Genomic DNA, 27,218 nt, shown 5'->3' with positions numbered 1-27,218 from the left:
CAGGACGTAAGGAGTCCCAAGGTTGTTTCTGGGGACCATGGGGGAGGAGAGCCCAGGGGCACCCCACGAAGAGGAGGAAGCAGAAGTGGGCAGGGAAGGGGAGGCTGGGGAGTTGCGGGTCCTGCCCGCTAGCAAGGGCTCTCCTCCCTGTTTTCCGTGTCTCTGCAGCTGCCTCTGTCCACCCCAACAGGAGGATGTGTTTATTCCTCTGTCCACCCCGACAGGAGGATGTTTTTATTCCTCTGTCCACCCCGACAGGAGGATGTGTTTATTAAAGATGCCGCTACTCACAGCAGAAGTGTCTGTTTCAAAGCAGAAATATGATGGAGTTTGAGTTGGAGGAGGGAGTCATTCCGTGGGGAAAAGATTTCCTCTTTACAAAAAGAGGGCCCTGGAGCGTGGAGAGGGCAGGAGAACGGACATCATGGGGCAACTGAGCACTGGAAATGGGGATTTTGGGCTCTGGGGCTAGGTCCCCGGCCCAGGCTCTTCGCTGGTAGCCCCTGGTGACTCAGCGCGTGGGTCTTTGTCCTTCACAGCCAGGAACTGGCGTGTTTGGGCTTCAATCTTAGTTTCCTGTGGCTGCAGAAATTCATCCCATCACAGTTCTGGAGGCCAGAAGTTCAAAATCAACACGTGGGCAGGGCCACGCACGCTCCAGGGGCTCTAGGGGAGGATCCTTCCCTGCCTCGTCCATCTCTTCCAGCTCCTGGTGGCCCCCGGTGGCCCTTGGCTTGTGGCTGTGCCACTCCAGCCTCCGTCTTCACATGGCCATCTCCCTTGTGCCCATGACTCTGGGTCCCAATTTCCCTTCCTTTCAGATGTCCCTATGACAGGACCCCCGTCATATGGGGATCAGGCCCACCTTGCTCAAGCACGACCTCATCTTAACTTGATATGACATCTACAGAGACTCTATTTTCAGATGAGATCAGGTGCCAAGGGCTGGGACCTGGACAGGCCATTTTGGGGGCACAATTCAACCCGTAACACCTCCTTCTTAAAAAGAAAGTGAAAGTGGAGGTCGGCCGAGGCCTTCCTCCTGCGGGGGTGGGGTGGGAGAGGGGCCTGGCCACCCACTGAGCCCCGCTCTCAGGCAGCATCTCCGGTGGTAGGGAGGGGCCCTGGGGGGCAGCACAGGCAACAAAACCCAGGAATGCCCTAGAGGTCCGTCACTGCCCGGGGGACTCAGAGGTCCGGCTGCAGGACCAGGGTCTGACCCGCTTGGCATTTACCATCTCTGTGATCTGGACATTTACCGTCTCTGTGATCTGGACATTTACCGTCTCTGTGATCTGGACATTTACCGTCTCTGTGATCTGGACATTTACCGTCTCTGTGATCTGGACATTTACCGTCTCTGTGATCTGGACTGAAGGCTTTAAACTTCAGCTCTCCCTCTGTGAAGTGGGTTGACTGAGAGGCCTTGGTGACGTTGCCAGGAGAGCTTGCCCGTGCCCAGCGAGGGAAGGAGGAGCGGGAGAGCTTGCCCGTGCCCAGCGAGGGAAAGAGGAGGATGGGGCTGGCCACTCTGCTCAGCCACAGGGCGACACCCTTATGTACTTCCCAGCTAACCTGAGACCTCAGTTTCCCCATCTGCACCCCTGTGAGGACAAAATCTCTGCTTTGCTCCCTGCCTTACCCACGCATGAGGCCTCACCCTTTGACACAGGAAGATGAGCCCCAGGAATAGGAGGTGGGAGAGGGCAGCCTAGCCGGCCTCTGCATCCAGAGGCCCACACCCCCAGCCCTGCGTCCGGGGAATGTCCCGGAGTCCAACCATCTGCCATCTGAGGGGATTGGGGTCCTGCAGCTGCAGACGACTGCACCCTCAGGGCCGACACCTGCCCTGGATGGGCAGACATGCACCCCTGCTTACACCAACTGCCCCATCTGGGTGCCAGGCAGGGACAATTCAGCCCTGTCACGGGAACGCTGCTGGGGGCTCCTGCCCACCTCTGGTCCCCCAGCCACATGTGCCTCAGTTTCCTGGCCCATAAAGCAGGGAGGCTGTGATGACAACCTCAGGGTACACATCCCCAGGGGCCTGGGCACAGCAGCGTTCAGGACATAAACCACGGTGGCCACAGCCTCTGGGACAGGCCTCTGAGCATGTGCAATCAGGAAAGCAGGGAGAAGCCGGTGGCTGGGTCCAGGAAGCAGAGGGGAGGGTGTGAGGGCACCTGCTGTGGGGTAGAAATGAGACCAGAAGCCCCTAGGGATGACAGCCTGGCCACAGCAGGGGCCCTGGGACACATATGGATCCCACATACAGAGCCCATCCCTGGGAGACCCTGGACCTGGATGGTCAGCAAGGCCTGGGGTGGGAAACAGCTCAGCCCCAGGTGGGAGGGGTGCCCAGAGCCGCCACAGGCTCTGTGATGGGAGGGCCAGGCGGCCGTCACTGCCCACTGGGCTGAGCCTGCCCTGCACTTCCAGCTCCTGCTCCCAGAAACTGCCCGGTGTGGGAGCAAGGGGGTGACCCCACAGCACTGTGGCCCAGGACACATGAAAGCAAGCTTCACCCTGCTTGGACCACTGCTCCCGACCGTGGCCAGCCCACATCACTGGAGCCGGGCTCTTTCTCCCGACTGGGGGCATTGCCAGGGTGTGTGCTGGGGTATGCCCCCGTCCCCCACAGGATCCAGCTGTGCGCTCCACTCACCAAGGGCAGCTCCAGACATCCCCTGCAAGCTCTGCTGGACCTCCCCCTCCCTCACCCACTGCTGTAACCTTCCCGCCACCCTTGGTGCCAACCCTACACCTAGGAGCCACAGCACCTCTTGGATCCCAAGCTTCCAGGCAGGGTGGTTCTGAGTGGGGTAGCATCTCCCAAGCCCTGGCCAGTCCTGAACCCCCTGCACCACCCCAGCAGGGCCCGGGGAGCCGTGGTGCTCTGAATTCTGAGTGGTCGATGGTGCATCATGCCGGTGAGAGGCAATAATCACTGCCTGACTCAGACACGCAGACTGCTGGGCTGTCATGCCTATTTCAGGAAAATTAATTATACCCCATGCCAAGAGGGAACTCGCCCATTAAACGTCTTCAATGCACCTGCCCAGAATGCCATGGCACGGCCTGCCTGCAACCCTGGGCACGGGAAAGGGTGGGCAGAGCCCCCAGGTTCCCCAGGTGTCAGGCGGGCTCGCAGGGTGGTGGCCAGCAGGGCTCCAGGCCCTTCCAGCCAGGCCCGACCCTGTCACCACTGATACTGGAAACTGCAACCTCTGCCCAGGGAGTCCCCTTTGAAAGCCAAGACTTTGATCCAGCTGAGTGCCAGAAAAGGCCTTGGGCTGGCCCTGGGGCTGGCCCGAGGACCTGGCTCAAGGACCTGGCTGGCCCTACTGTGGCATTAGAAGGCTCTACACCAGTAGGCCGACCGTTGCCCACATGAGGAAGGCTGCCCTATGCCCTCTGGAGAGCTGGCCCTGCTGGCAAGCCTGTTTCCTTCTCCCACTTGCTCTTTGGGGTCTGCTAAGATGGACAGCAGGCACGTCCAGGACCAGGACCCAGCTGAAATTCAGCCCAGGCCTCTGGGCCCCGAGCTTCACCTTTCCCTGGCAAGAGTTGATGTACACATTGGCGTAACCAGGTTGCACACATCCCAGGACAAGCTTCCCAACTGTGACTGACCATGGCTCACGTTTGCCTGGGTCCCCCCACCAGGCTCGCCCCAGGCCTGCCCTTGCTGTGTCCTCAAACACCCGGGGGCAGGCATGGCTGGCACCCTCCTGGCAGGCGGAAGAGAAGGGCTTGGAGCAGTTGTACAGCTCAGTGAGGCTACAGGGCTTTGCAGGGAGGAGCCGCCAGGTGCCAGATGTCACGTGTGAGCAAGGCAAGTCCTACAGACGGAACTGGCCGGCCTCTGTGTGGGCTTGGGACTTGTAGGCACACAAATCCACCCCATCCTAGAGAAGCTGTCATTGCCACACCTACCAATTGCGGCTGTTGCATTTGTTAGTGGTTTTCAAATGTGTTTTGTCATTGTTATCATAAAAATAAATGTTATAAGAACACCATTCCACCAAACACAGTGAGAGTGATGGCTTCAGGCAAGCCCACAGCCTCCCGAATGCTTGCTGTGGCCTGGCATCTACTGTCTGACCACGAAGACGTGGACAGAGGCGTGTGTACCCCCCATCCCTTTCCCACATGGAGATACAATAGGTAATTAAAGCACAGTCAACCCAGGAGACGACATGAAGAGAGGACATTCTCAGGAACAAAGAGGAGACGAGACAAACCAGCCGGACACAGAGCAAGAAGGCAGGAATGCAGGCACGTCATTCCTTACACTCAATGCTAAATGGGCTTCAGCAACCTACGTGTGGATAGAGAAACTGTGGTGTATATATACGATGGAATACTACTCAACCATAAGGAGTAATGAAGTAATGGCATTCGCAGCAACCTGGATGGGATTGGAGACTATTATTCTAAGTGAAATCCATTCTCAGGAATGGAAAACCAAACAGCATATGTTCTCACTTATAAGTGGGAGCTAAGCTATGCAGATGCAAAGGCATAAGAACGACACAATGGACTTTGGGGACTCAGGGCAAAAGGGTGGGAAGGGGTTGAGGGATAAAAGAGTACAGATCGGGTTCAGTGTACACTGCTCGGGTGATGGGTGCACCAAAATCTCACAAATCACCACTAAAGAGCTTCCTCGTGTAACCAAACACCACCTGTTCCCCCCAAAACCCATGGAAATAAAAAAGTTAAAAAAAGAAAGTTAAATGGGCTAAACTCACCAACGAAAAGCAGAGATGGTTGGACTGGCTAAAAATCAAAGACTCAAATGTACGCTGTCTGCAAGAATCACACCTGAAAGACAAAGACAGACTGCAAATATAGAAATGGTCAAAGATACAGCATGCAAACCCTGGGCCCGGGGCAGCTGGCATGGCCGTGAACATCGCAGGCACCGTGGACTCCAGGGCAAGGAAGACGGACGAAGACACGTTGAGACAGTTCATCAGTGACAAAAGGGTCAGCCCGTTAAGGAGACACACAGTCCTAAATACGCACGCACCTGATGAAAAGCTTCAAAATATGCATCCAGAACTGAGAGCAATGAAGACGCAGATGAAGGCACGAGCTCCGTCCACCACCTCGACACTCCTCCCTCAGCAATGAACGGAGAAAGAAGACAGAAGGTCAGTGGGATGTAGACGGCTCCAACAACAGCATCGCCAGCTCGCTTGGATGTCTGGAGACCTCCCCCGACCACAGCAGAATGTGCACTCTTCTCATGGCACATGGAGCAGACCCAAGCCGTCAGCTGTAAATTAAAAACGAACAACTAAAAGACACCTAAAAATGGCTAAGTATTAAATAATTAGAAATGAAACACATTTCTAAGTGATCCACAGGTAAAGAAAGAAATTACAAGAAAAACAGAAAACATTTTGCTTTTTTTTTTTGAGACGGAGCCTTGCTCTGTCGCCCACGCTGGAGTGCAGTGGTGCGATCTCGGCTCACTGCAACCTCTGCTTCGCAGGTTCAAGCGATTCTCCTGCCTCAGCCTCCCAAGTAGCTGGGATGACAGGTGCATGCCACCACAGCCGGCTAACTTCTGTATTTTTAGTAGACACAGGGTTTGACCATGTTGGCCAGGCTGGTCTCAAACTCCTGACCTCAGGTGATGCACCTGCCTCAGCCTCCCAAAGTGCTAGGATTACAGGATGAGCCACCACGCCCGGCCTAAAAATAGAAAACATTTTGAACTAAATGAAAATAAAAACGCAACACACCAAAATATACAGGATGTAACTAAAGTCATGCTTCTAGAGAAATCAGAGTTTTAAGTGTTTATATCAGAAACAAGATATAAAATCAATGATTTGATCTTTTAAACAGCTAGAGAAGAGAAAATTCAACTCGAAGTAGAAAAGGGTGATAATAAAGAGAGGAACTCAGTTACATAGAAAATGAATAAGCAATAAAGCAAATCCATGGAACTCAAGGGTGGATCTTGGAAAATTAAAATAAATTGGTAAACTTCCAATCAAAAAGATAAAAGAGAGTAAATACAGATCTTTAATATCAGAAATGAGATGGAAGACATTGGCACAGATTCTACACAACAGAAAGGTAACAAAGGAATACTGTGGACCAGGCATGGTGGCTCATGCCTGTAATCCTAACACTTTGGGAGGCTGAGGTGGGCAGATCTTCTGAGGTCAGGAGGTCGTGACCAGCCTGTACAATATGGTGAAACCCTGTCTCTACTGAGAATACAAAAATTAGCTGGGTGTGGTGGCAGCCACCTGTACTACCAGCTACTCCGGAGGCTGAGGCAGGAAAATCGCTTGAACCTGGGAGTTCAAGCAGAGAGCTTGAACTTGAACCTGGGAGTGGAATTTGCAGTGAGCCGAGAGCGCCCCACTGCACTCTAGCTTGCGCAACAGAGCAAGCAAGACTCCATCTCAAAAAACAAAAAAACAAAAAAAAAAAGAGAGAGAATATTGTGAACTTTACACCAATAGACCTGACAACCCAGTGGACAGGAGCATGTGCCATGACAGACACGAACTTCCAAACTCACTCAAAAATGAAATCCCAGATCTGAATGGCTCTCAACCTGCTAAAGAAACTGAATTTGGGATTCAAAACCTTCTGACTAAGAAACTCTAGCCCCAAAGCCTTCTGTGATTGAAAGAAGCATTTAGGGACTCAAACATTCAAGGAAGAAATAATAACAGTCCTACACAAGTCGTTAGAATCAATACAAGGTGCAGAAATTGACAAGCTGATTCTAAAATGTATATGGAAATGTAAAAGACCAAAAAAAGCAGAAATAATTTAGAGAAAGAACAAAATTAGATGATTTCTACTACTTGGTTTCATCAAGATTTAAGCTATGAGGATAAGAATAATCAAGACATGTGCTGTGCTGGCCAGGTACAGTGGCTCACGCCTGTAATCCCAGGCTGAGGCGGGCAGATCACAAGGTCAGGAGATCCAGACCATCCTGGCTAACACGGTGAAACCCCGTCTCTACTAAAATTACAAAACATTAGCCGGGCGTGGTGGTGGGCACCTGTAGTCCCAGCTACTCGTCAGACTGAGGCAGGAGAATGGTGTGAACCCGGAAGGCGGAGCTTGCAGGGAGCCGAGATCGTGCCACTGTACTCCAGCCTGGGTGAAAAAAAAAAGAGACATGTGCCGTGCCACAGAACAACAGATCAGCAGAACAGAGCAGAGCCCAGAGGCAGACTCTCGAGTTGATGGTTGCTTGATTTCTCACAAATGTGTCATATTAATTCAATGGGCAAAGCAGAGTCATTCAGTAAATGGCGCTGGAACAACTGGTTATCCACAGAAAAAAAATAAAATAAAAATGAACCTCAACTGCTATCCCAAACCAGAGGCAAAAATCAACTCAAAGTGGACAGGGGTGTAGACATGAAGGCTGAAAGCATAAACCCACTGGAAGGGCACGCAGGAGAGCCCCCAGCACCGGGGTAGATGGAGCTTTCTTGGATAAGACACAAAAAGCATCAGCTGCAGAAGATAAAATGATCAGCCGGACTTCGTAACAATAAAAACCTTCAACTCTTCACTCTTCAAATGAAAGGCAAGCCACAGTGGAGAGAAATATTCTGTGTGTGGCGGGAGGAGGGGGTACAGACCCATACACCCATGTGACAAAGGGACTTGGGTTCATAATATAAGGAACTCCTACAATTCAATAATACGAATTCAAACAACACAATAAAAATTAGCAAAGGCGGGGCACGGGGGCTCATGCCTGTAATCCCAGCACTTTGGGAGGCTGGAGGATCACTTTAGCCCAGGAGTTCAAGACCAGCCTAGGCAACATCATGAAACCCCTTCTCTACCCAAAATAATATACAAAAATTAGCCAGGCACGGTGGCGCATGTCTGTAGTTCCAGCTACTCGGGAGGTTGAAATGGGAGGATTGACTGAGCCCAAGAGACAGAGGTTGCAGTGAACCAAGATGGCACCACTGCATTCCAGCCTGGGTGACGGAGCGAGACCCTGTCTCAAAAAACAAAAACAACACCCAGCAAAGATGCAAATAAATATGAAAAATAGAATGACTAATTACAAGATGGGAAACATCACCCGTCATCAGGAAAATGCAAGATAAAATCATGATAAGATGCCACAACAGACTATCCAAGCGGCTAAAATTTAAAATACTGACAACGCCAAGTGACGGTGAGGGTTGGGGCAACTGGAGCTCTCATACGTGGTGGGCAGGAAAGCAAATAGGAGCAGCCACCTTGGAGAGCAGCTGGGCGGCTTTTGTCAAGTGAGTTGCTCTCATGCCACACGAGCCAGCCTCTGCACCTTGGCCTGCATTACCCAAGAGAAATGAGACACGTCCACACCAGGATGCATAGCAACCTCGTTTATAATCACCCCATGCCGGGAACCACCCGAACGTCCATCACCAGGTGAGTGGATAAACAAACAGCGGCCTTCCCCACCACCGAACACGACTCAACAGGAAACAGGAACGAGTTCCGAATGCGTGGCACGTGGAGGAAGCCACGTAACTATGCGGAGACAAGCCAAACCCATCAGAAGCGCACGCTGTCTGATTCCATTCCGAGGAATTCTGGAAAATGCAAACCCACACCCAGGGACAGGAAGCAGGTCATCCGTTGCCTGGGGCCGGGAGCACGGCAAGGACGCGGGGTGGAGAGCCCGGGGGAGTTTTCTGGGTGACAGGCGTGCTCTGTGCGTGGATCCTGACGGTGGTGACCCAGGTGGGTGCCTGGCAGAACTCCTTGAACTTTGCGCCAGAGACAATGTATTTGGTTCAGGTCACTGGAAGCTCAGTGGGGCTGATTTGTTCGGGGCACATTTCTGCTGGGAGGGATTTGCCTTCTTCCCTGCACCTCACAGTCTTCCGCCCCCTCCCCCCATCCCCCCGGAACCCCGAGCCCCGGGCTTTTCACTTAACCTCTTGGCTCGAAGGCAGCACGCTCTGTGATCACAGGAAGGTACCTTCCCCTTCAAATTTCAAAGAAAAGCCCCTAAAATCTGCTGGGGAAGCCCATTCATTCCAGCCCAGAACACTGCAAAGGACAAAAGGGGAATGGAGCATTTCTGGCCACCTGGGTTCCCTGAGTACTTTTCTAAGTCCTTTCTTTCTCTCGCTCTCTCTCTCTTTCTTTCTTTTCTTTCTCCTTTCTTTTTCTTTTTCTTTCTTTCTTTCTTTTTTCTTTCTTTCTTTCTCTTTCTCTTTCTTTCTTTTTTCTTTTAACATAGATCACATTCAAATAAGTGAAATAATAATAATTAGAAAAAAGTGAGTCAGACCAAGACCCCAGGAGTTCCCCTGAGGAAAGGAACTGAACATTCCCCTGCTGCCTCCCTCCCTCCTCTCTCTTCCCCTCCCTCCCTCCCTCCTCTCTCCTTCCCTCCCTCCCTCCCTCCTCTCTCCTCCCCTCCCTTCCTCCCTCCTCTCTCCTCCCTTCCCTCCCTCCCTCCTCTCTCCTTCCCTCCCTCCCTCCCTCCTCTCTCCTCCCTCCCTCCTCTCTCCTCCCTCCCTCCCTCCTCTCTCCTCCCTCCCTCCTATCTCCCTCTCTCCTTCCTCTCTCCTCCCTTTCTCCCTCCCTCTCTCTCTCCTTCTCTCTTCTCTCCCTCCCTCTCTGCCTCCCTCCTCTCTCTCTCCTTTCCTCTTCTTTTCTCCCCTCTCCCTTCCCTCTCCTCCTCTCTCTTCTCCGCCAGGCAGCCACACCAGCTGCATAGGCAGGAACCCGGAGCCCAGCCCTCCTGCTCTCTGAAGAGCCAGACCCAGACACCTTCCTCAGGACCCACTGGCTCTGAACAGCAGACTTCTCCTAAGATCAGAGGTGGGGCCACATGCCGGGCGGCTGTGTTCACCCAAGCCCTCACCAGCACGCCGCCCCAAGCCCTCACCAGCACGCCGCCCCAAGCCCTCACCAGCACGCCGCCTCAACGCCCTGGGGTTATTCCGGAAGGAAAACTAAGAGGCCAACTCTGTTCCTTCCACTCCAAGCGAGTCAGTTCCTCTTAAGTCAGATTCAGTTCCTGCCTCCAAGGGAGGCCAGCACGTGCAGAAACAGGTGGAACTTCCCTCAGCTCCCTCCAAGCTCATCCCAGGGACCGCGCTCTGGCTGGGGCATCCCCTCTCTCCCCACCCCCACCCCGAGAAGCCAGTCCCATTCCTGGGAGACAGTATTTCTGAAAGCCTCCAGCCAGCCTCCTTCCTATCCCGTGGCCTAGCGAGGAGAGCGCCACCGGTTTGGGCTGACAGAAAAGCACAGAGGCAGGGCCCAGGCGCCTCCAGGCGAAGGCCTCCGCTCCCACCCCTGCGAGAGGAGGTGCGTCCACGACGGAATAAGCAGGTGGCCGGGTCGCCAACAATCCGGTCAACCACAGTGCTTCTTCCCTGTAGGGTGTCTGGCCCCGTTCTTGCTGGGGATGGCGCTTGGGGACGCCACCATGTCTCCTCAGGGCCCACTGTGCACCCTGCATATGGTGCCCTTGTCATGGGAGCGGCCTGCTGACCCGGAGCACGTGTGGCCATGGCATCAACAACGAAGGGCTGGAAAGCTGCAGCGCCAGAACGCAAACCCAGGCGTGCGGCCAAGGAGGCCACGTTCTCAGCCACCGTGCCACTCTGCACGTCAGCTGGCTGGGCAAGCCTCCGTCTTGTTTTAGCAAGGACAAGACAGTCACTTAGTTTGCTTCAGTTAAAGCTCCAGGCAGTACCTGGCCCCTCACCAGACTGATAAAGAAAGTCTCAGAACCCCAGAGCCCTGCATGGCTCAGAAGTGCCATCGAGTACTAGGGGTGCGTCGAGGGTGCGCCGGGGCCCGGCTCAGCCCAGCCAAGTCCCAGCAGGAAGGAACGTGTTCTCAACGAGAACATCCTGCAAAACACCCGGGGTGGGTGGGGGACACTCACGGTGCCAGACCTGGGCGAGGGGCCGTGGAGGGACCCTCAGGCAAGGGGCAAACACACCCATGGGTGTGGCCAGCTCCCTCTACCCATCGGGATCTCCCCAGCAGAGGGATTGAAATGACTCAGGAGCAGATCAAGGAGCCCAGGGCAGAATTCTGGGGTCCTACAAGGCCTGCAGGAGGCTCCCCAAGCGGGGCTCCAACTTGCAACCTGAAAAGTCTAAGCCTTTATTACCATCATCTTCGCCATCATTGTTGCCACCGTCACGAGTTTGGGAAGAAGCGCCCAAGCATGGGAGACGCAGGGATGGTTTTGCCAGTGCTGTGTGTCAGGGAGCTGCTACCTGCTGGGGCTGCTTCGGTCCCCTGGGGCACCACGAGACACAGTCATCCCCACCAGGAGCTGACCACTGGGTGGGGGAGCTGAGACAGGACCTGAATTCGCATGCACAAGAGGTTCTGCCTCGAGGTTCCTGCTTTCTAAGGCTCCACGCTCCCAAACAATAAACACAGGTGCCCTCAGCACAGCCGCCCAGCTCCTTGTTCAGCGGATGCCACACAGCCCAACCTCGGTGTCCCGAGGCGGCCCCACTCTGAGCGGGTTGACGAGGCTGCCTGGAGAAAGAGCAGCTCCGTGGGCCCCCAGCTCCCCTGCCAGATTCCCCCACACAGGCATGGCCTGAACAGGGGCCTCCGCTCGCTCAGGAGTGCTGAGCTCTGGTTTGGCCTCCCTGTCAGATGGCCTCAAGCCACTAAGCCAGCTCCAGTCACCGCCAGGATCTCAGAGGTTACTGCTCTGTTCTTAGAGGCAGCAAAACCGCAGAGATGACTCAGAGGACGAAGAGCCCCTACCCCTGTCCTCTCCCACCACCCAGCTGCCTGAGGGGCCGTCACAGGGCAGGCTCTCCCGAGGGCCAGGACGCCCTGTCTGAGCAGGGCTGCAGGAACCATCAGGCTGGCCCCAGCCACACTTATGCCCGGCCAACCTCACCACCGACAGTGGCCTGCCCCGTGCCCGCCCCAGCCCACGGCTCCTGCCTGCTCTCCTCGTGAGAACTGTTGTCCACTCTGGGCATCTGCCCCCTTGAGAGAAAACTTTGTTTTCTTCTTTAAAAAATGGTGGGCCGGGTACAATGGCTCACGCTTGTAATCTCCTCACTTTGGGAGGCTGAGATGGGCAGATCACTTGAGGTCAGGAGTTTTGAGACCAGCCTGGTCAACATAGTGGAACCCCATCTCTACTAAAAATACAAAAATTAGCCTGGCATGGTGGTGGGAGCCTCTAATCTCAGCTACTCAGGAGGCTGAGGCAGGAGAATCGCTTGAACCTGGGAGATGGAGGTTGCCGTGAGACAAGATCATGCCACTGCACTCCAGCCTGGGTGACAAAGCAAGGCTCAAAAAAAAAAAAAAAAAAAAAAAAGTAGTAAAATACGCATAACATAAAACTTATCATTTTAACCATTTTTGGGTACACAGTTGAGTGGCATTAAGAACGTTCATACTATTATGCACCCATCACCACTGCCCAACTCCAGAACTTTTCATCCTCTTAAACTGCAATTCCTACCCATTCATCTCTGGCTCAGCAGCCCCTCCCCCAGCCCCCAGCCCCCAGCATCCCCCACTCCACCTTGTGTCTCTGTGAATCTGACCCCTCTAGGGACCTCGCGTGTGTGTTCTTTTACGACTGGCTTGTTCCACTGAGCACAGCGTCCTCAGGGTCCATCCTCGCTGTAGGCCGTGCTGGGCTTGCCTTTTGTAAGGCTGAGGCCTGTTCCACTGCCGGCACGGACATCTTCTTGATCCCTTCATCAGCTGACGGCCCCTCGGGCTGCCTCCTAGTATGGCTGTCGTGCTGCTGTGAACGTGGGTGTACAAACCTCTCCCGACCTTGCCTTCAGTTCTTCGGGGTACGTACCATTAGGAGGAGCGGCCGGATCATGTGGTGGTTCGAATCTTTTGAGGAGCGGGTACACTGCTTTCCACAAAGGCTGTGCCATTGACCCTCCCACCAACAGTGCACAAGGGGGTCCACTTTGGTAATGACACCTTAATGGGAGCGGAGAGGTTGAAGAGCTGTTTTTAACCAAAATATCCACCAGGTGCCAACATGAACAAATCATTTGTTCTTACAAGCAGCAATGCGCGCCCTATCGCTAGAAGGTGATGAAGTCTTTTAGAGACCAGGAAATGGTTTGGCTGTGAGATTCTTGCAACTGCTTAATTTATAACCGGCTCAGAGAACCTGGCGGAGGACGGGTTAAGGATGGATGGTGCCGGCAGCCCCAGGCGGCGCTGAGACTTTCAATGACTGAGCCCGGCCACTGGGGAAGAGTCCTGAGGAGGGGGCAGACCACGGGGCCACCTGTGGCTGCCGCAGGGGAGGGGTCCTCTTCAGACGGAAGGCCGTTAGTTCCCTGCGGTGAGCTGGAATGCAGGAGTTGGCACCGCGCCCTCCTCTTTAAGATTTGAAACTTCCACAAGCCTGGAGGATGTGGCCTCTCAGGGAAGCTGCTCGGAAGGAAAGAGCTCCCAGAGAGATGAGAGAGGAAGGGGAAAAGTCAAGGTTTTTTCCTTCCAAATATTTTATTTAAATATTAAATTAAAAAACATACATCAACTAATCATTTGGCATACATTTCTCATGTTAATATAAGAGAGAAAATAATTCAGTTATGGTAAAAAAAAAAAAAAAAACAAACTATGTACATCTCGATCAGATCACGTAGTGTCTTTAAATAGGCCATTGCCTCGCCGTCTGTATTACAGCACTGTCAAGAAATCTACAAAACACATAGCACACTCTTAAAAAAACAAGAAAAACACGCCTTTAACATCCTCCAAAAGAGGTTCTACAGCAATAAGAAAAAACAAAAACCACTGTGAAAGTAAAGTGCTCGTCATTGCTTCAAAGGGGAAATGCACAATGGTTTCTGAGGCCTTTGATCTGTGGCATTAGAACAGAAGTCATTTTAAAAAGGGGAAGGGGTTTTGTGTTGGAATCAATTGTGCTACCTCTGTAAAAATGAAGGCAAGGGCCTGGCTGCCCCAAGATGGTCTGGATGCTCTCCCATCCCAAAGACTTCTTTATGAGCGAACAGGAGACTTTGGTGTTTTCTCTGCGGCAAGGCACCAGGTCTGCCCTCCAGACAGCCTCTCGTCCAGTCTTTGAAACAGCCACAGAGCAGCAGCAGCAGCAGCAGGAACAGGGGCAGCCAGCTTCCCTGCGGCACGGCACAGGCGCAGCCCCCGGTGGGCGCCGGCAGCGCAGGGATGCAGCCTCCTGCACTGGGCCCACCTCCCTACCCTCAAGTAACTGGGTCAATCTTTGGCTTTTAAAAGTACCCGCCTTTCCCCTTTCTCAATGCCTCTGTTTAACACTGCAGGGTGTGAGAAGCCGAAGTAGCTGAAGGCACCTGGGCTGGGTTTGAGGGCGGGGACTGGACTCAGGGCGAGTGGGAGCAGCACTGCCTTTGTTGCCTTCCAGAGGCTTCTGGCTGGTGGAGCCCCACGGAGTCCACCTGCCAGAGGTGCGCCCGGACCTGCCAGGTAAGGGCTGCCCCTTCCTGCGGCCTCCACCCCAGTGCTGAGGGAGGGAAGGCCCTGGGGCTCCTTCCTCAACGCACACCTGTGCTGACAGGGACGCTTCTTAACAACACGACTGAGGGAAGCTTAAACCTGGAACACAAACGTGTAGTACAAAATATAACAAATAAGTAGTGTTTACCTGTCTCCCGTGTAGATACATGTACAGGATTTGCTTTAAAAAAAGAAACAAAAACTTGAAAACACTGACCTAAACCTCTCACTTTACCTTCCTTGAACAAAAGCCAAAGAAGAGCCCAGGTAGGGGCAGTCAGGGAGGTCGGGGGGTCCCGGCCCAGGCAGGCATGGCCCTGAGCCATGAGCCATGAACCCGTCTCCCAGCTGCCCAGCCCTGCAGTCAGCCTCCAATATTGCACAACTTCACCCAAGTCAGGTGCTCTTGTTGGACCCCATCATGAAATGCATCAACGTCATCAGCAGCGGAAACGGGAGGTGCAGCAGGAAGAAGCTTCTGGGCTTCTGCAAGGGTGCCTGGGGGCTCAGGGCCAAGGGCCCCTCAGGACAGAGTCCCTCGCACTTTGAAGTCACATCTGCCCTCTTTGAGGTTCTTCCTGCGGTTCCTCCAAAGAGTCCTGGAAAACTAACTCTTGAGTAGTTTATAAAACTTCTCATCTAAAATGAGAACAACGTGTCTTCCAGGTTTTGATTTCAGCGGAGAGAATTCCTAGAACCTGTAGGTGATCCTCGCCTGGGCTGACCACTTAGAGCTGCTTTAAAACCAATACATGAAGCGGAAAGTTCACAGTTTTCATTAAAGCATAAATCAGGAAGTGGAGAGTGTTAACTAAAGAAATGGATAGTAATCAATGCGCGCGTGCAGACACACACACACACACACACACACACACACACAAGCGGACAACGATGCGCCCGCTCGTTTCCGTGGACATCCGAGGTAATCATCTCAACCACAAGGAACCCAGAGAGAGGGGCCGAGATCCCCACACCACGGCACTGCAGATGTGTTCCCTCCACCCAGCTCCCCTCCTGCCCCAGCCCCCAAGACACGCCCCTCAATTATCTTTCTTCCTAAAGTTTCCAGTCCCTACTCAAAGTTGAGGTCACTCAGTGCAAGAAAAAAATAAAACAAAAATAAACTAAAAAGCCAAAACACCTAACGTATTGCTTATTTCGCTTCTAGAAAGTTCTTGGCTTTGAGTCCAGACATCTTCACCTACTCTGAAGTTATTGCTTGTAAGAGTCAGTGTCCGCGCCAGGACGCAGGGCTGCCCTCACTGCACCAGGACAAAGGTCCCCAGGGGGCAGGGCGTCAGGTCCTCCATCTCACAGTCCCCCTGCAGCAGCCCCAGGGGCTCACAACCTGGGGCCAGCCTTGCCAGGCGTGGTGGGGGCGCAGCGGGGAGGGTGGTGGGGCCGGCACCAATGTGCAGGTGTGTGTCCAGGAGCTGCGCCGCCGAGGCCACTGGGGAGACGCCGGTCTGCAGGAGTGGGGGCTGCAGCAGCGGGAGCCCCGACATGAGGAGGGTGCTGGGGAGCGGGGCAGCCCCGGGGCCATCACAGGGGGCGATCACAAACTGGGCGGGGGCTGGCTGGGCGGCCTGTGAGCAGCCGGGCGCAGCGGCCGGATGGTGCTGTAACTGGAGCAGCCTGTGGGAAGAGAGGACGGGCGGTCACTGTGCTGGCTTGCAGGGTTCTCGGGTTTCCAAGTGCCTGTGTGGCAGGGCCCACCCGTGGAGCTGCCAGCTGCAGCTGCTGAGGGCAGGTGCATGGCTGATCCCTGACTGCTCCCCACCTTTCTTTCTCCACCTGGCTTCTCAGCAGATCAGAGACGTGGCCACAGGCGTTCTCACTCCTCGCCACCTTCACCCACCCAGGGACTTTAAAAGACACACCCGCTGCTGCACCCCCATAGTTCAGCACCGAGGACCTGTGCCCCACACACCTCCCTGGCTGGGGGCGGGGGTGCGCACCGGGCTACACAGAGGAGGGGACCGCTTAGCAGATGAGGTTCCTGGAGGAGACAACCTGCCATGTGTCCACCCGGGGTCCCAGGGTGGGGGCAGGCCCTACCTCTGCTGTTCTAGGACCTCCTCCAGCAGGCTCCGGCCCTCCCGGCTGCCAGCTGCAACGCCGTGCAGGCCTGGGCTCTGTGCAGGGGCGTGGAAGGGGCTCAGGCCGCCCCTGCTGGCCCGGCTGGCAGGGGCCTGGCACATCTGGCGAGCCAGCCCCTTGATTTTGTTCAGTCCCAGAAACCCTTTGGTCCGCGTGGTCTTCCTCAGCTGCTGCCGAAAGGCCTTCAGCCCTGCGGGGAGAGCAAATCAGGAGGTCAATGGCCTCCCGGCTCCTAGCCCAGCATCCACAGCCCTTGGCTTAGGGGGTCTCCAAGCCTCAGGTGGGGGGTAAGGAAAAGACGGGTGACACAAGCATGGCCAGACAGGAGTCTGGCACCCAAGCCCCGTGGTGGCGAGGAGGCAGCTGGCAGCCAAGGCCCTCCCTGACCCCATGCCTCCTCCAAGTCGGGAGGTGCTGCCCAACACGGAATTGTCTCCTGCGCTTTCAGAACCAGCCACAGAGGCCGCGTGCTCAGGGACCCACATATGTGTCCATCCCAGCAGGCCGTAACCCCCCGAGCCACCAGAGCACTGAGCACCCCAGCCTGCCCAGAGCACTGAGGGTCCCACCCAGGCCCAGTAGAGAACAGGGGGACAAAGTCACGTGCTGCCAGAGACACACACGGCTCCCCGGGGAAGGTGGAGGTGCGTGTGGGAGGAGCATGGCTCACCCTGAGTCAGTGAGGTGTCTGATGCCCGCCGTCCCTCCTGGAAGCTGACAGGGAGCAGTACAGCTCCTCCCAAGCCCCCCTGAGTCGGCAGCACCGGGGTGGCGGACTGCGACCCCAGGAAGGGTGAGGCCAGCCTGACCGGGGAGCAGGCGCCCAACAGCCCCTGAGTGGCCGGGGTGCCACTGAGCCCCACAGGGCTTTTGCTTGCAGAGAAGGTCAGACAACTGTCAGAGCTGGTTCCCTCTGCAGGACTTGCCGAGGCGGAGGGGGAGACGACTATACCTGTGGGAGGAGGACGGCACTTTTGACGCTGCAGTACGGGCTTCCCCGCCCCTGCCGCGCACACATGGCAGTGCCGGCCTCCCCATCCCTGCCCTCAACCTGGTGGGAAGAGGGCTCGAGGCTACCAGAGCCCAGGGAGCCCCAAAGGCAGGCCACCATCACGGTGCAGCTACAGGTGGACCTCAGGCCAAGGGGCTGCCCTCCCAGTACCCGGGGCGGCCTGGGGAGGACCCTGCTGGAGGCTAAACCCCACGCTGTATCCTCCACCAGAACGACCACATGCAGGGCAGGCTCTAAGCATCAACTGTGTGGTCTCAGGGATTAAAACAAATGGCAAATCCTGAGAAGTCCAACCTAAGAGGCTGCCGGGCAAAACATTCATTCTAAATTAGCCCACCCTCACATCGACTGTAAGCCTATCCACCGGTGTCCTCCTGGGCCTCCGGGGACACTTACATGGAGCGGTGAGTGGGGAGAGGCGGGTGGAGACCTCGGCCAGGGTGTGCCTCCGGCCCGTGCTGCTGGGCAGGGACTCCTGCACGTCCTGCTCCTCCTCTAGGCCTGGCCCCTGCCTGGCCTCCTCACTGATGGCTGTGTCCAGCAGGCTGCTGGGGGACACGGGCCGGGGCCGGAACACGCCGCTGCAGCTGGCATCCACCGGGAAGAACAAGGGCTGGGTTGGAGAGACACAAGCCAGTGACTTGTTGGGCTCCGGGTGACCCGGGCGCACTGGGGGCACCAGGGCTAGGCTGAAGCGAGCCCTCTCCACACCCGCTGTGGGCACTCACCCACTGCAGCGAGCTCTGGAGCTCACAGTCCAGCTCGGCCTGCAGGACAGACTGCACCAAGGTCTGCGGCTGCGGGCACAGGAGGGCGGGGCGGAAAGGGTCAGTGGAAAGGCCTTCCTGAGGCACCTGGAGCTGGCAGACGGGAAAGAGGCCATCAGGGGAGCGGCTCCAGGACCACCAGCGCCAGCGAGAGAAGAGATAAGCTGGCTTCTGTCTGGAGTGCGAGCTGCCTGCTGGTGGGCGTGACAGCTGACAGGGACACTGGCTGGCCAGGCTGGGCTCAGGACCGTGTGCTGCTGCTGCACTGCCAGGAGGCGGCATGAGTCAGGGACAAGTGGCCTCTGGGCAGGGTCCAGCCCCCGGAAGCTGGCGCCCCCTTCCCCACATGGCCTGGGACCCAGTGCCCATGCAAGGAACCGCCCTCCAAGCAGGTGCCTGATGGGACAGGGTGCCTGACGGGGGATGTGCCTGACGGGGGAGGGTGTCTGACAGGGGAGGTGCCTGACGGGACAGGGTGCCTGACGGGACAGGGTGCCTGATGGGGGAGGGTGCCTGACGGGGGAGGGTGTCTGATGGGGGAGGGTGCCTGACGGGGGAGGGTGCCTGACGGGGGAGGGTGCCTGATGGGGGAGGGTGCCTGACGGGGGAGGGTGCCTGACGGGGGAGGGTGCCTGAGGGTGGAGGGAGCCTGGGGCCCAGCAGGAGACTCCTCCCCCTCACCTCCAAACCGCTGAGGTCCGAGCTCCGAGGTCGCGGCTGCCTGGCAGGCCCGGGGCGGGCGCACTGGGCATTCCGATACTCCTTGAGCCGCTCGAGGAGGAGGTAATAAATGGCAGCGAAGTGGTTATAGCTGCTGTTTTGCAGCGACTGGGAACAAGAGGAGCAGAGGTCAGCACGGGGCGGCGGGGAGCCCCAGGGTCCACCCGCTCCCAGGTTATTCTTGGGTGACTGAGAATATCCTTTAGTGGGGTGGATAAGCCTGCCCCTAAATTAGCCTGCGCTCCCGTTTTAACTCGGCTGGTGAGTGCCTGCTTCCCGAGACAGCCGCCCAGCCCCTGCGGGTGAGGCCAGGGCGAGTGTGGCCGGGCTCACCTCCACCGTCCTCTGCCGGTCGACGCCCAGCGTCTGCATGATACCCAGCGCCTGCTCGTCGTAGTCGCCCAGGTTGGAGCTGTAGCTGTGCGCGGAGAAGGTGGAGCAGGCGGGTCCTGGCAAGCAGGGCTCAGCCCGCATCCACCGGTGCTGCCGGATCTGGGCGATGGTGATGCGCCTGGCAGGGTCCACCACCAGCATGCGGCGGATCAGGCTCTCACAGTCTGCGGAGAAGCAGGAGGCTGAGCCAGGGCGGCGGGACCTCACCTGTGCTCCCACCCACCGCCCCACGTGGTTTGACACGCCAGCGGCCAGGAGCAGGGGCCGGGCCATCGGCTCAGTCCTGCCACCCAAGGGGTGCCACCAGCCAGGGATCCAGCCCCTGGGGTCCACCATACTTTGTGTCCACCACACAGAGAACCACTTAGGTCCACCCTTCTGCCATGCCCCGCGCCTGAGCACCACGTGGACAGGCATCTTTATGACACAGAAAAGCCGGGTGCGCCACAGCCAGTGGACTGAGCTCAGGGGTGATGCCAGCGCCCTGGGCGTGGGTGCTGGGCGGGGACAGCAGGCACGAGGCACCAGCCTGTGCAGCAAGGGCACCTGTCCACCCTAGAAATAGGGCACTGAGAAGGCATCCATGGGCTGGGTTTCTCCTGCAGCCCACAGTAACCTGGGCCTGATTCCCAGACTCAACAACAACTCAGAAGCCAGCTGCAAAGGGGCTGCAGGAGACACAGGCCCCTACCCACGCGAGACCACACGACCCACCTTGAGACATGAAGAAGGGGATGCGGAAGCGGCCCTCCAGCACCCGCTGTCTCAGCATCGGCAGGTTAGGCCCGTCAAAGGGGAGAGAACCACAGACCAGGACGTACAGCACCACACCCAGGTTCTGTTGAGGACCACAGAGCCACGTCAGCGCCAGCGCAGTGCCCCTGGGAACCCAGCGCCCCCGGGAACACAGCGCCCTCAGGGAATGCGGCCTCGGGAAGGGGGTCTGCGCGCACGCGGCTCCTACCCAGATGTCCAGTTGGGGGCCTTCATACTCCTTCCCCTCAAAGACTTCCGGGGCGGCATATGGGGGGCTCCCACACCACGTGGACAGAGGCTCTCCTGACTTGTAGAAATTCCCAAATCCAAAATCTGAGATGCAAAGAAACAGACAGATGAGGTTAAATGGCAAATGGCAAGGGGCTGTGGTTTAGGCACATGCCGGGAAGCTGGGGCCGCTCGTGGGCGCACCCCCACCCCAGGGCCTCCGTGCCGCCAGCTTGATGTCCCAGATCCCACCCGGGCCCTCCGTGCCTGCCAGCTTGATGTCCCTGCTCCCACCCCGGGCCCTCCGTGCCTGCTAGCTTGATGTCCATGTTGCCATCCAGCAGGAGGTTCTCGGTCTTGAGGTCCCGGTGGACGATGTGATGGTCGTGACAGTACTCCACGGCTGACAGTATTTGCCAGAACTTCTTCCGTGCCTCGTTCTCACTCAGGTGCCCGTTGGAAGTCAAATAATCTGAGGAGCCACAAAACAAAGCTACAGCCCCCAGGGCAAAGCCTGCCCACTACCCAGAGGGCCCTGAAGAACACCACGAGGTCCTAGGATGTGTGGCCCAAACACTGGCCGTGCAAATCCAGACACGTTCGTGCCACTGGTTTTCAACAGATGTTAAAAATGAGTGTGGCTTACCAAACATTTCTCCATTTTTAGCAAATTCAGTGACGATGTAAAGCATATCCTTTGTTTCCATAACCTAAAAAAGAAAGACCTGACATTTAACCACACAAGGCACAAGGCAGTGCTACAAACAATCCACCAGAACCCCAGGAGATTTCTAACTTTTCTAGGACAAAAGCATTCGTCATTTAAAAATGCAAAGAAAAGAAAAATTTCTGCAATTAAAAAAAAAAACACAGGAGATTCCTCCTCATAAAGACAGCTTTAAAAAATCAGAGGTGAATTCCTCACTGACTTACCTATCCTGAGACACCTTTGCTCTCACGAAAGGTCTAAATATGTTAGAATTCTCCTCTGTGGTCATATTTAATTCAAGTCACCTCACATACAATTTGAGAATGCTTAGGCCGGGGCATGGTGGCTCACGCCTGTAATCCTAGCGCTTCGGGAGGCCAAGGCAGGAGAATCGCTTGAGCCCAGGAGTTCGAGACCAGCCTGGTCAACATGGCAAGACCCCATCTCTACAAAAAATACAAAAACTAGCTAGGTGAGGTGGTGGGCGCCTGTAATCCCAGCTACTCAAGAGACTGAGGCAAGAGGATCGTTTGAACCCGGGAGACGGAGGTTGCGGTGAGCCGAGATCGCACCACTGTGCGCCAACCTGGGCGACAGAGCAAGACTCCATCTCAAAAAAGGAGAGACAGATCTCTGAAGGCTACAGAGGAGGAGACTGCTGGAAGTTTGCTGGGCTTTATAGAAGCCTAGCAGGCAAAAGATGAGTCCAATCAATGGTCAGAGCCACCTGAGTAATAGAGAACGCACACCCCATTCCTACTCGCTTGATTGACAGGATGAATGAGGCTGTGGGAACCCAGCTTTGCCAGGTCAGCTGCAGTGGGCTGCTCAGTGCACAGCCCATCACTCAGCATGTAGCCACCCAACAACCATGCCAATATAGCCCTTCCAAGTTCATTCACTGATCAATAACTTTATTTTACTTAAAAAGAGATTTAAAAATATAACATATGTCTGTGAGTACTGAAAAATTTTGGAGAGGATGAGACAGTATATTCTTATAAAAAAGATTTATTTGGGTTCAAAATATACAGTTATTCCTTTAAAAAAGATGCTTTGTGCTGGAGGCAGTGGCTCACGCTTGTAATCCCAGCACTTTGGGATTACCCAGGCTGATCACTTGAGGTCAGGAGTTCGAGACCAGTCTGGCCAACATGGTGAAACCCCACCTCTACTAAAAATACAAAATTAGCCAGGTGTGGTGGCCTGTGCCTGTAGTCCCAGCTACTTGGGAGGCTGAGGCAGGAGAATTGCTTGAACCCGGGAGGTGGAGGTTGCAGTGAGCCGTGATCGACTGCACGACTGCCCTCCAGCCTGGGCAACAGTGAGACTCCATCTCAAAAAAAAAAAAAAAAAAAAAAAAGATGCTTCAAAGATTGCTGCTTTGAGTTGTAAATCTAGTAAGAAAAGTGTTCTATAAATTCTAGCAGTTTGGCAAGAATTTTAACTGCCCCGCCCCCGTGTGTGGTGGAATAACTCTAAGACCACTGCTTACCCTGTCCCCAACTGAAGAAACGGAGGAGGAGGAAAAGAATTAAAAGTCAAAGTGTTTAAACTTTTTGAAAGTCTAAAAACGTTCAGCAGGGTTCTGGGACTCCGGCCCGCGTAATGAAAATTAGACACTAGCGGCTGGGCACGGTGGCTCACGCCTGTAATCCCAGCACTTTGGGAGGCCAAGGTGGGCCAAGATCACAAGATCAGGAGATCCAGACCATCCTGGCTAAAATGGTGAAACCCCATCTCTACTAAAAATACAAAAAATTAGCTGGGTGTGGTGGCGGGCGCCTGTAGTCCCAGCTACTTGGGAGGCTGAGGCAGGAGAATCACTTGAACCCAGGAGGTGGCAGTTGGCAGTCAGCCGAGATTGCACCACTGCTCTCCAGCCTGGGTGACAGAGCCAGACTCCGTCTCAAAAAAAAAAAAAAAAAGACAGGAGGAAAGAAAAGAAAATTAGACACTAGCGTCAAAACCAGAGGAATAAACGTCATTGCTACACCACTAAATTCTATCATCTCCAAACAGTTAAGAATCACATACAGCAGCAGTAAGAAAATGCACCTCCAGAAAAGACCTCCAGCACCAATCACACGGCAATTTTTTTCTTTAACGAGCTAATTCCACACAATGGGAAAGGAGAAGAACAGGAAGAAAAGGAAGGTACTTCCATTAGGGTTCAGGCCTTGAGCAAAGTCAGAAACAAAACCAGCTCAGCCCACTCCTAAGGAAATGGGCTGGGCACGCTGCACAGGCAGTACACCAGTACCATGGAGCACACAACTTAAAAATGACAACAGAAACAAAACACAAACCAGGTGAACACGGCATGAATTCTGTGCTTAAAGACGCTGAGCAAACTGTCGTCACAGTGAACACAAGCTCCGCCAATACCGCTACTTTTATTTTAATCTAGTGCAGAGGCTTTTGGAGGATAATTTCAAATCATAATTCTCTCTCCTACCACACTGTACACCGAGCCGTCCCAATTGCACAAACACACACAGCATCCCAGAGTCGTCTCACATTCCATTTCATACGAATCATTAAGAGGAACTTCAACCCAACACAAATGGATGAAATAGCACCTGCAAAGAACTTCTTCTGCAAGAAGACTTGATTTCACCCCTGCAAAAGTGGCCATTTATCATTAGGGAGGTGTAAATGATTGCTTTGCTGTTCTAATTAGATTAGTACTTATTTCCTCATGATATAATTTATTAATTTCAACATGAGATCAAAAATTAAGTCACAAAGTAAGTAAGTCACAAAATAAACCAACAGATAGGGCAAGGCACGTTCCTAGCGTGGATTAAATGACAAGCTCCTTACTCTTACTATGGAAAAGTATTTTCATCTCTCCGTTTTTCATGGAAGAGTTTAAATAGGGAAAACAAATGCTCTCTACTGTCCTTGCAAAAATAAACTAACGAAAACCGGTAAGAGCAGCTGGCTTTAAAGTTTAATAATTATCTGCAAAGGTAGAAGTTTCCAGTTTCACTCAAATTTGTCCTTTTATACTAAATGTGTGACCTGTGGCAATACCTACAGATGCATTTGTCTGTTTTCATAGTAAAGCAAATTTACAACAGAGCTATACACATTTAAAACTGGATCAGGTTAGGATACTAAATAAAATTCCAATGAAGCAAATCTCAATTATGATCCAAAAGCAATAATTGCAAATATATCTGCACAGCCCATAAAAATCAGTCTATTTACCTTATATAACCAAATGCCCAACTTCCACACACCCCCCAAAAGGGAAGCCACCTTCAGAAATTGCAGACTTCCGTTGTTGGAAATAAAATACAACACATTTGCCAGGATTAGCAGAGAAAGGCAAGCTGACCCCTTACCTGGTAGAGCTTTATGATATGTGGATGGTTCAGAAGCTTCATCAGCTGAACCTCACGATAGATTTTCTCCAAATTGCTTGAATCTAATCGTGTTTTATCAATTATTTTTATTGCAACCTACGGATTTTAGAAAGAAAAAGGATATTTTGTTTTGTTTTTTTAAAAAAACCCTCAACCTAATTTACACATTTCATCTTTTGCAAGTTAATTTCTCAACACTTTGTCTACAAAGGATCACAAGAAGTTGGGAAAACATAACCAAAGTAACCACTAACGTTATTTAAAATAATCCGAGTTAAGTAAGTGCATTAAGTATTTGCAGGCTCAGTTTACAGGGCTTAGCTCTGAGTCCATGAACCACTGCACTCTCAGGTTGGTCCTTTTTTTGCCATTATCCTCTCTGCTTTCTCCCAATATATGTGCAAATTATGCAGCAACATAAAGCATTTTTTTTCTTTACCGAACTAAAAACGATTACTGTTCACCCACCACGACAATCAAGCCTGCAGCACTGAATCCGCATGGGGTCCACCCGCCAAGGGTCGGTCGCCCCAGGCCCAGTGGGAAGGCCCAGCCGGCTGGGTCCCGCTGCCCCCACGCACCTGCGTTTTGGTGACTCGATGCCGCGCCAGCTTCACCACCGCGAAGTTGCCTTTGCCCAGGGTCCGCTCAATGTCGTAAAAACCCACCCGGAGGGGTTTCTGCAGGCCCTGACCCTGGCCCGCCGGGTCCGCGCTGAACTCCGACATGATAACCATGGCTCCGCGCGCACCTGCGGGGCCGCACAGAGCTCAGAGCCCACCAGCGCCCCCGCCGCTCGCGGTCGGCTCCACCCGTGCCCGCGGCGCCCCCAGTCCCTACGGGACGCGGGGACCTGCTCCCACGCCTGTCGCCCTCACTCTATCCACGGACCCCTCCAGCCCCTTGGGAAGTGTGGAACCGCCCCGCCTCCCGCGGTCCGCTCCACCCGGACCCGCGACCCTCTGAGCCCCGCGGGGCGCGCGGACCCGCTCCCAAACCCGCCCCCGCCTTCCGAGTTCGGTTCCGTCCCGATCCCGGGACCCCCTGAGCCCTGCTTCCACACTCGCCTCCCACCGCCCGCTGTCGGTTCCGTCCCCACCCCCGACCCCTTAGCACCTCTGGGCGCGGACCCGCTCCCACACCCGGCCCTGCCGCCCGAGGTCGGCTCGATCCGGATCCCAGGACCGCCCCTAGCCCCGCTCCCACACCCGGCCCCCGCCGCCCGCGATCCGTCCCGTCCCCACCCCCGACCTCCCAGGCACCTCGGGGTTCGCGGACCCGCCCCCCACACCCGGTCCCTCCGCCCGCGGTCGGCTCCAACCCTACCCCCGGCTCCCCAGCCCCCGAACCCCGCGGACCCACTCCTACTCCGGCCCCCGTAACAAAGGGGAGCCCGAGGGCAGCGGGGCCGCCAACACCGCCCGCGACCCCCCGCGCGCGCACGGCCGGGGACCCTGCGCGGTGGCCGCAACCCCGAGCCCCGGCCCGGCGACAGCGCGGAGCCCCCACGGCGGCCACCTCCGCCCGCCCGGAGCCCGCCGCTGCCGCCGCCTCACCTCAGCCGCCCCCGGAGCGCCCAGGCCAGGAAGTCGCCCGCTCGGCCGCTCGCACTGCTCGGGCGCCTACTGCTCCGGCCGCCGCCGCAGCTGCTGCCGCCTCCGGGTCCGCGCCGCATGTCAGCCCGGAGCCGCCGCGCTCCGCCGCACGCGGCGCCCGGCCCCGCCCCGGCCCGCCCCGGCCCGCCCCCCGCAGGCCCCGCCCCCTGCCCCGCCCCCGCCGCCCGGGCGGGGGCCGCCCATTGACGTCGCTTTGACGCCAGAGCGACGCGCGGCCGAGCGCCGGGAGGAGGGAGAGCGGGAGATCGGGCGGTTGCCAAGAGACTGGCGGCTCTGACGCGCGCGGGATGAGGCCGTTGCCCTGGCGACCGCGGGCCGGTGACGTCAGGGGCGCCTGCCGCCCGAGGCCCGCCCGCCTGTGCTCCGCCGGGCGCCCCCTCCCGGGCGCTGGGGGCACTGCGGGCGGCCCCACCGCCGCGGGCGCGCCCGCTCCTCCACGCGCGGGGACTCGGGCCGGGCCCCGCGGGCGCCTTATGCTCGCTCCCTCCGGGACGGGATGGCTCTCGGGCAGGGGTCGCCGGCCCCTCCACGTGACCCGCGTTCGTCCCGGCTCGGAGCCTCCGGACGTGTGGGGGCCCGGGGACCTCGCGGGCTCGCGCGTGGGGCTGGCGGCGCAGAGGCCCCAGGGCGCTGCAGGGCGCGGGGCCACGCGAGGCGCCCGGCCACACCCAGGGCGCCCTAGGCCCCGAGAGGCCGCTTGCCCTCGGGGACGTCAGCCGCTTTTGCTGTTATAATCTCACATGTTCAGCAAGTTAGAAACTTGAAACCTAAGGAAGCGTGGCCGGCCGCTCTGGAAGCCCAGCCGCGCAGCCGGTCCCGGCCCCGGCCCTCAGCGGCGCTGGCGTCTGCGCGCCCCGGGGCTGCTCCCGCAGCATATGGGGCTGGGACCCTGGTCCCGCGCGGGCCCGGGCGGACGCTGCGGGCGGTGACAGAGCCAGGCCGGCCGCCTGGGGAGGGGACGGGGACGCGGGACCACTTCCCTGCCCGCGGCCGCTGCCTCATCCGAACGTAAAACGTTTTCTCCAGGGCAGACAGAGGCTATGGGCGAAG

General features: G+C 56.0%; 1 protein-coding gene across 7 annotated transcripts; it reads right to left on the bottom strand.

Annotated features, from left to right (window-relative positions):
• Positions 1–13,481: 13,481 nt before the first annotated feature.
• Positions 13,482–26,230, bottom strand: SIK1 (salt inducible kinase 1). 7 transcript variants are annotated; one of them, XR_012431953.1, is made up of 14 exons: positions 26,109–26,230; positions 25,134–25,303; positions 24,532–24,648; positions 21,116–21,179; positions 20,780–20,941; positions 20,450–20,574; positions 20,200–20,323; positions 19,426–19,649; positions 19,054–19,200; positions 18,334–18,632; positions 18,002–18,218; positions 17,264–17,545; positions 16,552–16,783; positions 13,482–16,128 (listed from the first exon to the last, which is right to left on the bottom strand). XR_012431953.1 is itself a non-coding variant. In XM_045389358.3 (14 exons), exons 2-14 carry the CDS (start codon positions 25,287–25,289, stop codon positions 15,753–15,755), a joined length of 2,358 nt encoding a protein of 785 aa, XP_045245293.2. In that variant the 5' UTR covers positions 25,290–25,303; positions 26,109–26,230; the 3' UTR covers positions 13,482–15,752. The 7 variants fall into 7 exon arrangements, 4 of the variants coding, with proteins under 4 accessions (XP_045245293.2, XP_065397409.1, XP_065397410.1 ...); XR_012431951.1 differs by having other exon boundaries at positions 16,274–16,783; positions 18,334–18,465; XR_012431952.1 differs by having other exon boundaries at positions 16,274–16,783; positions 18,334–18,402.
• Between the last annotated feature and the right edge of the window lie 988 nt (positions 26,231–27,218).

The sequence above is a fragment of the Macaca fascicularis genome, chromosome 3 (genome assembly GCF_037993035.2).
Source record: "Macaca fascicularis isolate 582-1 chromosome 3, T2T-MFA8v1.1".
Taxonomy (NCBI): Eukaryota; Metazoa; Chordata; class Mammalia; order Primates; family Cercopithecidae; genus Macaca; species Macaca fascicularis.
Note: the sequence above shows the minus strand (reverse complement) of the source record. Positions and strands in the feature narration are given on the sequence as shown.

Coding starts and splice junctions, on each gene's coding strand:
- SIK1 (XM_045389358.3), bottom strand. CDS start 25,289: ATGGTTATCATGTCGGAGTTCAGCGCGGACCCGGCGGGCCAGGGTCAG. Junction 19,201..19,425: donor ACCGGCAGAGGACGGTGGAG/GTGAGCCCGGCC, acceptor TCTTGTTCCCAG/TCGCTGCAAAACAGCAGCTA. Junction 16,129..16,551: donor GAGGTCCTAGAACAGCAGAG/GTAGGGCCTGCC, acceptor CTCTTCCCACAG/GCTGCTCCAGTTACAGCACC.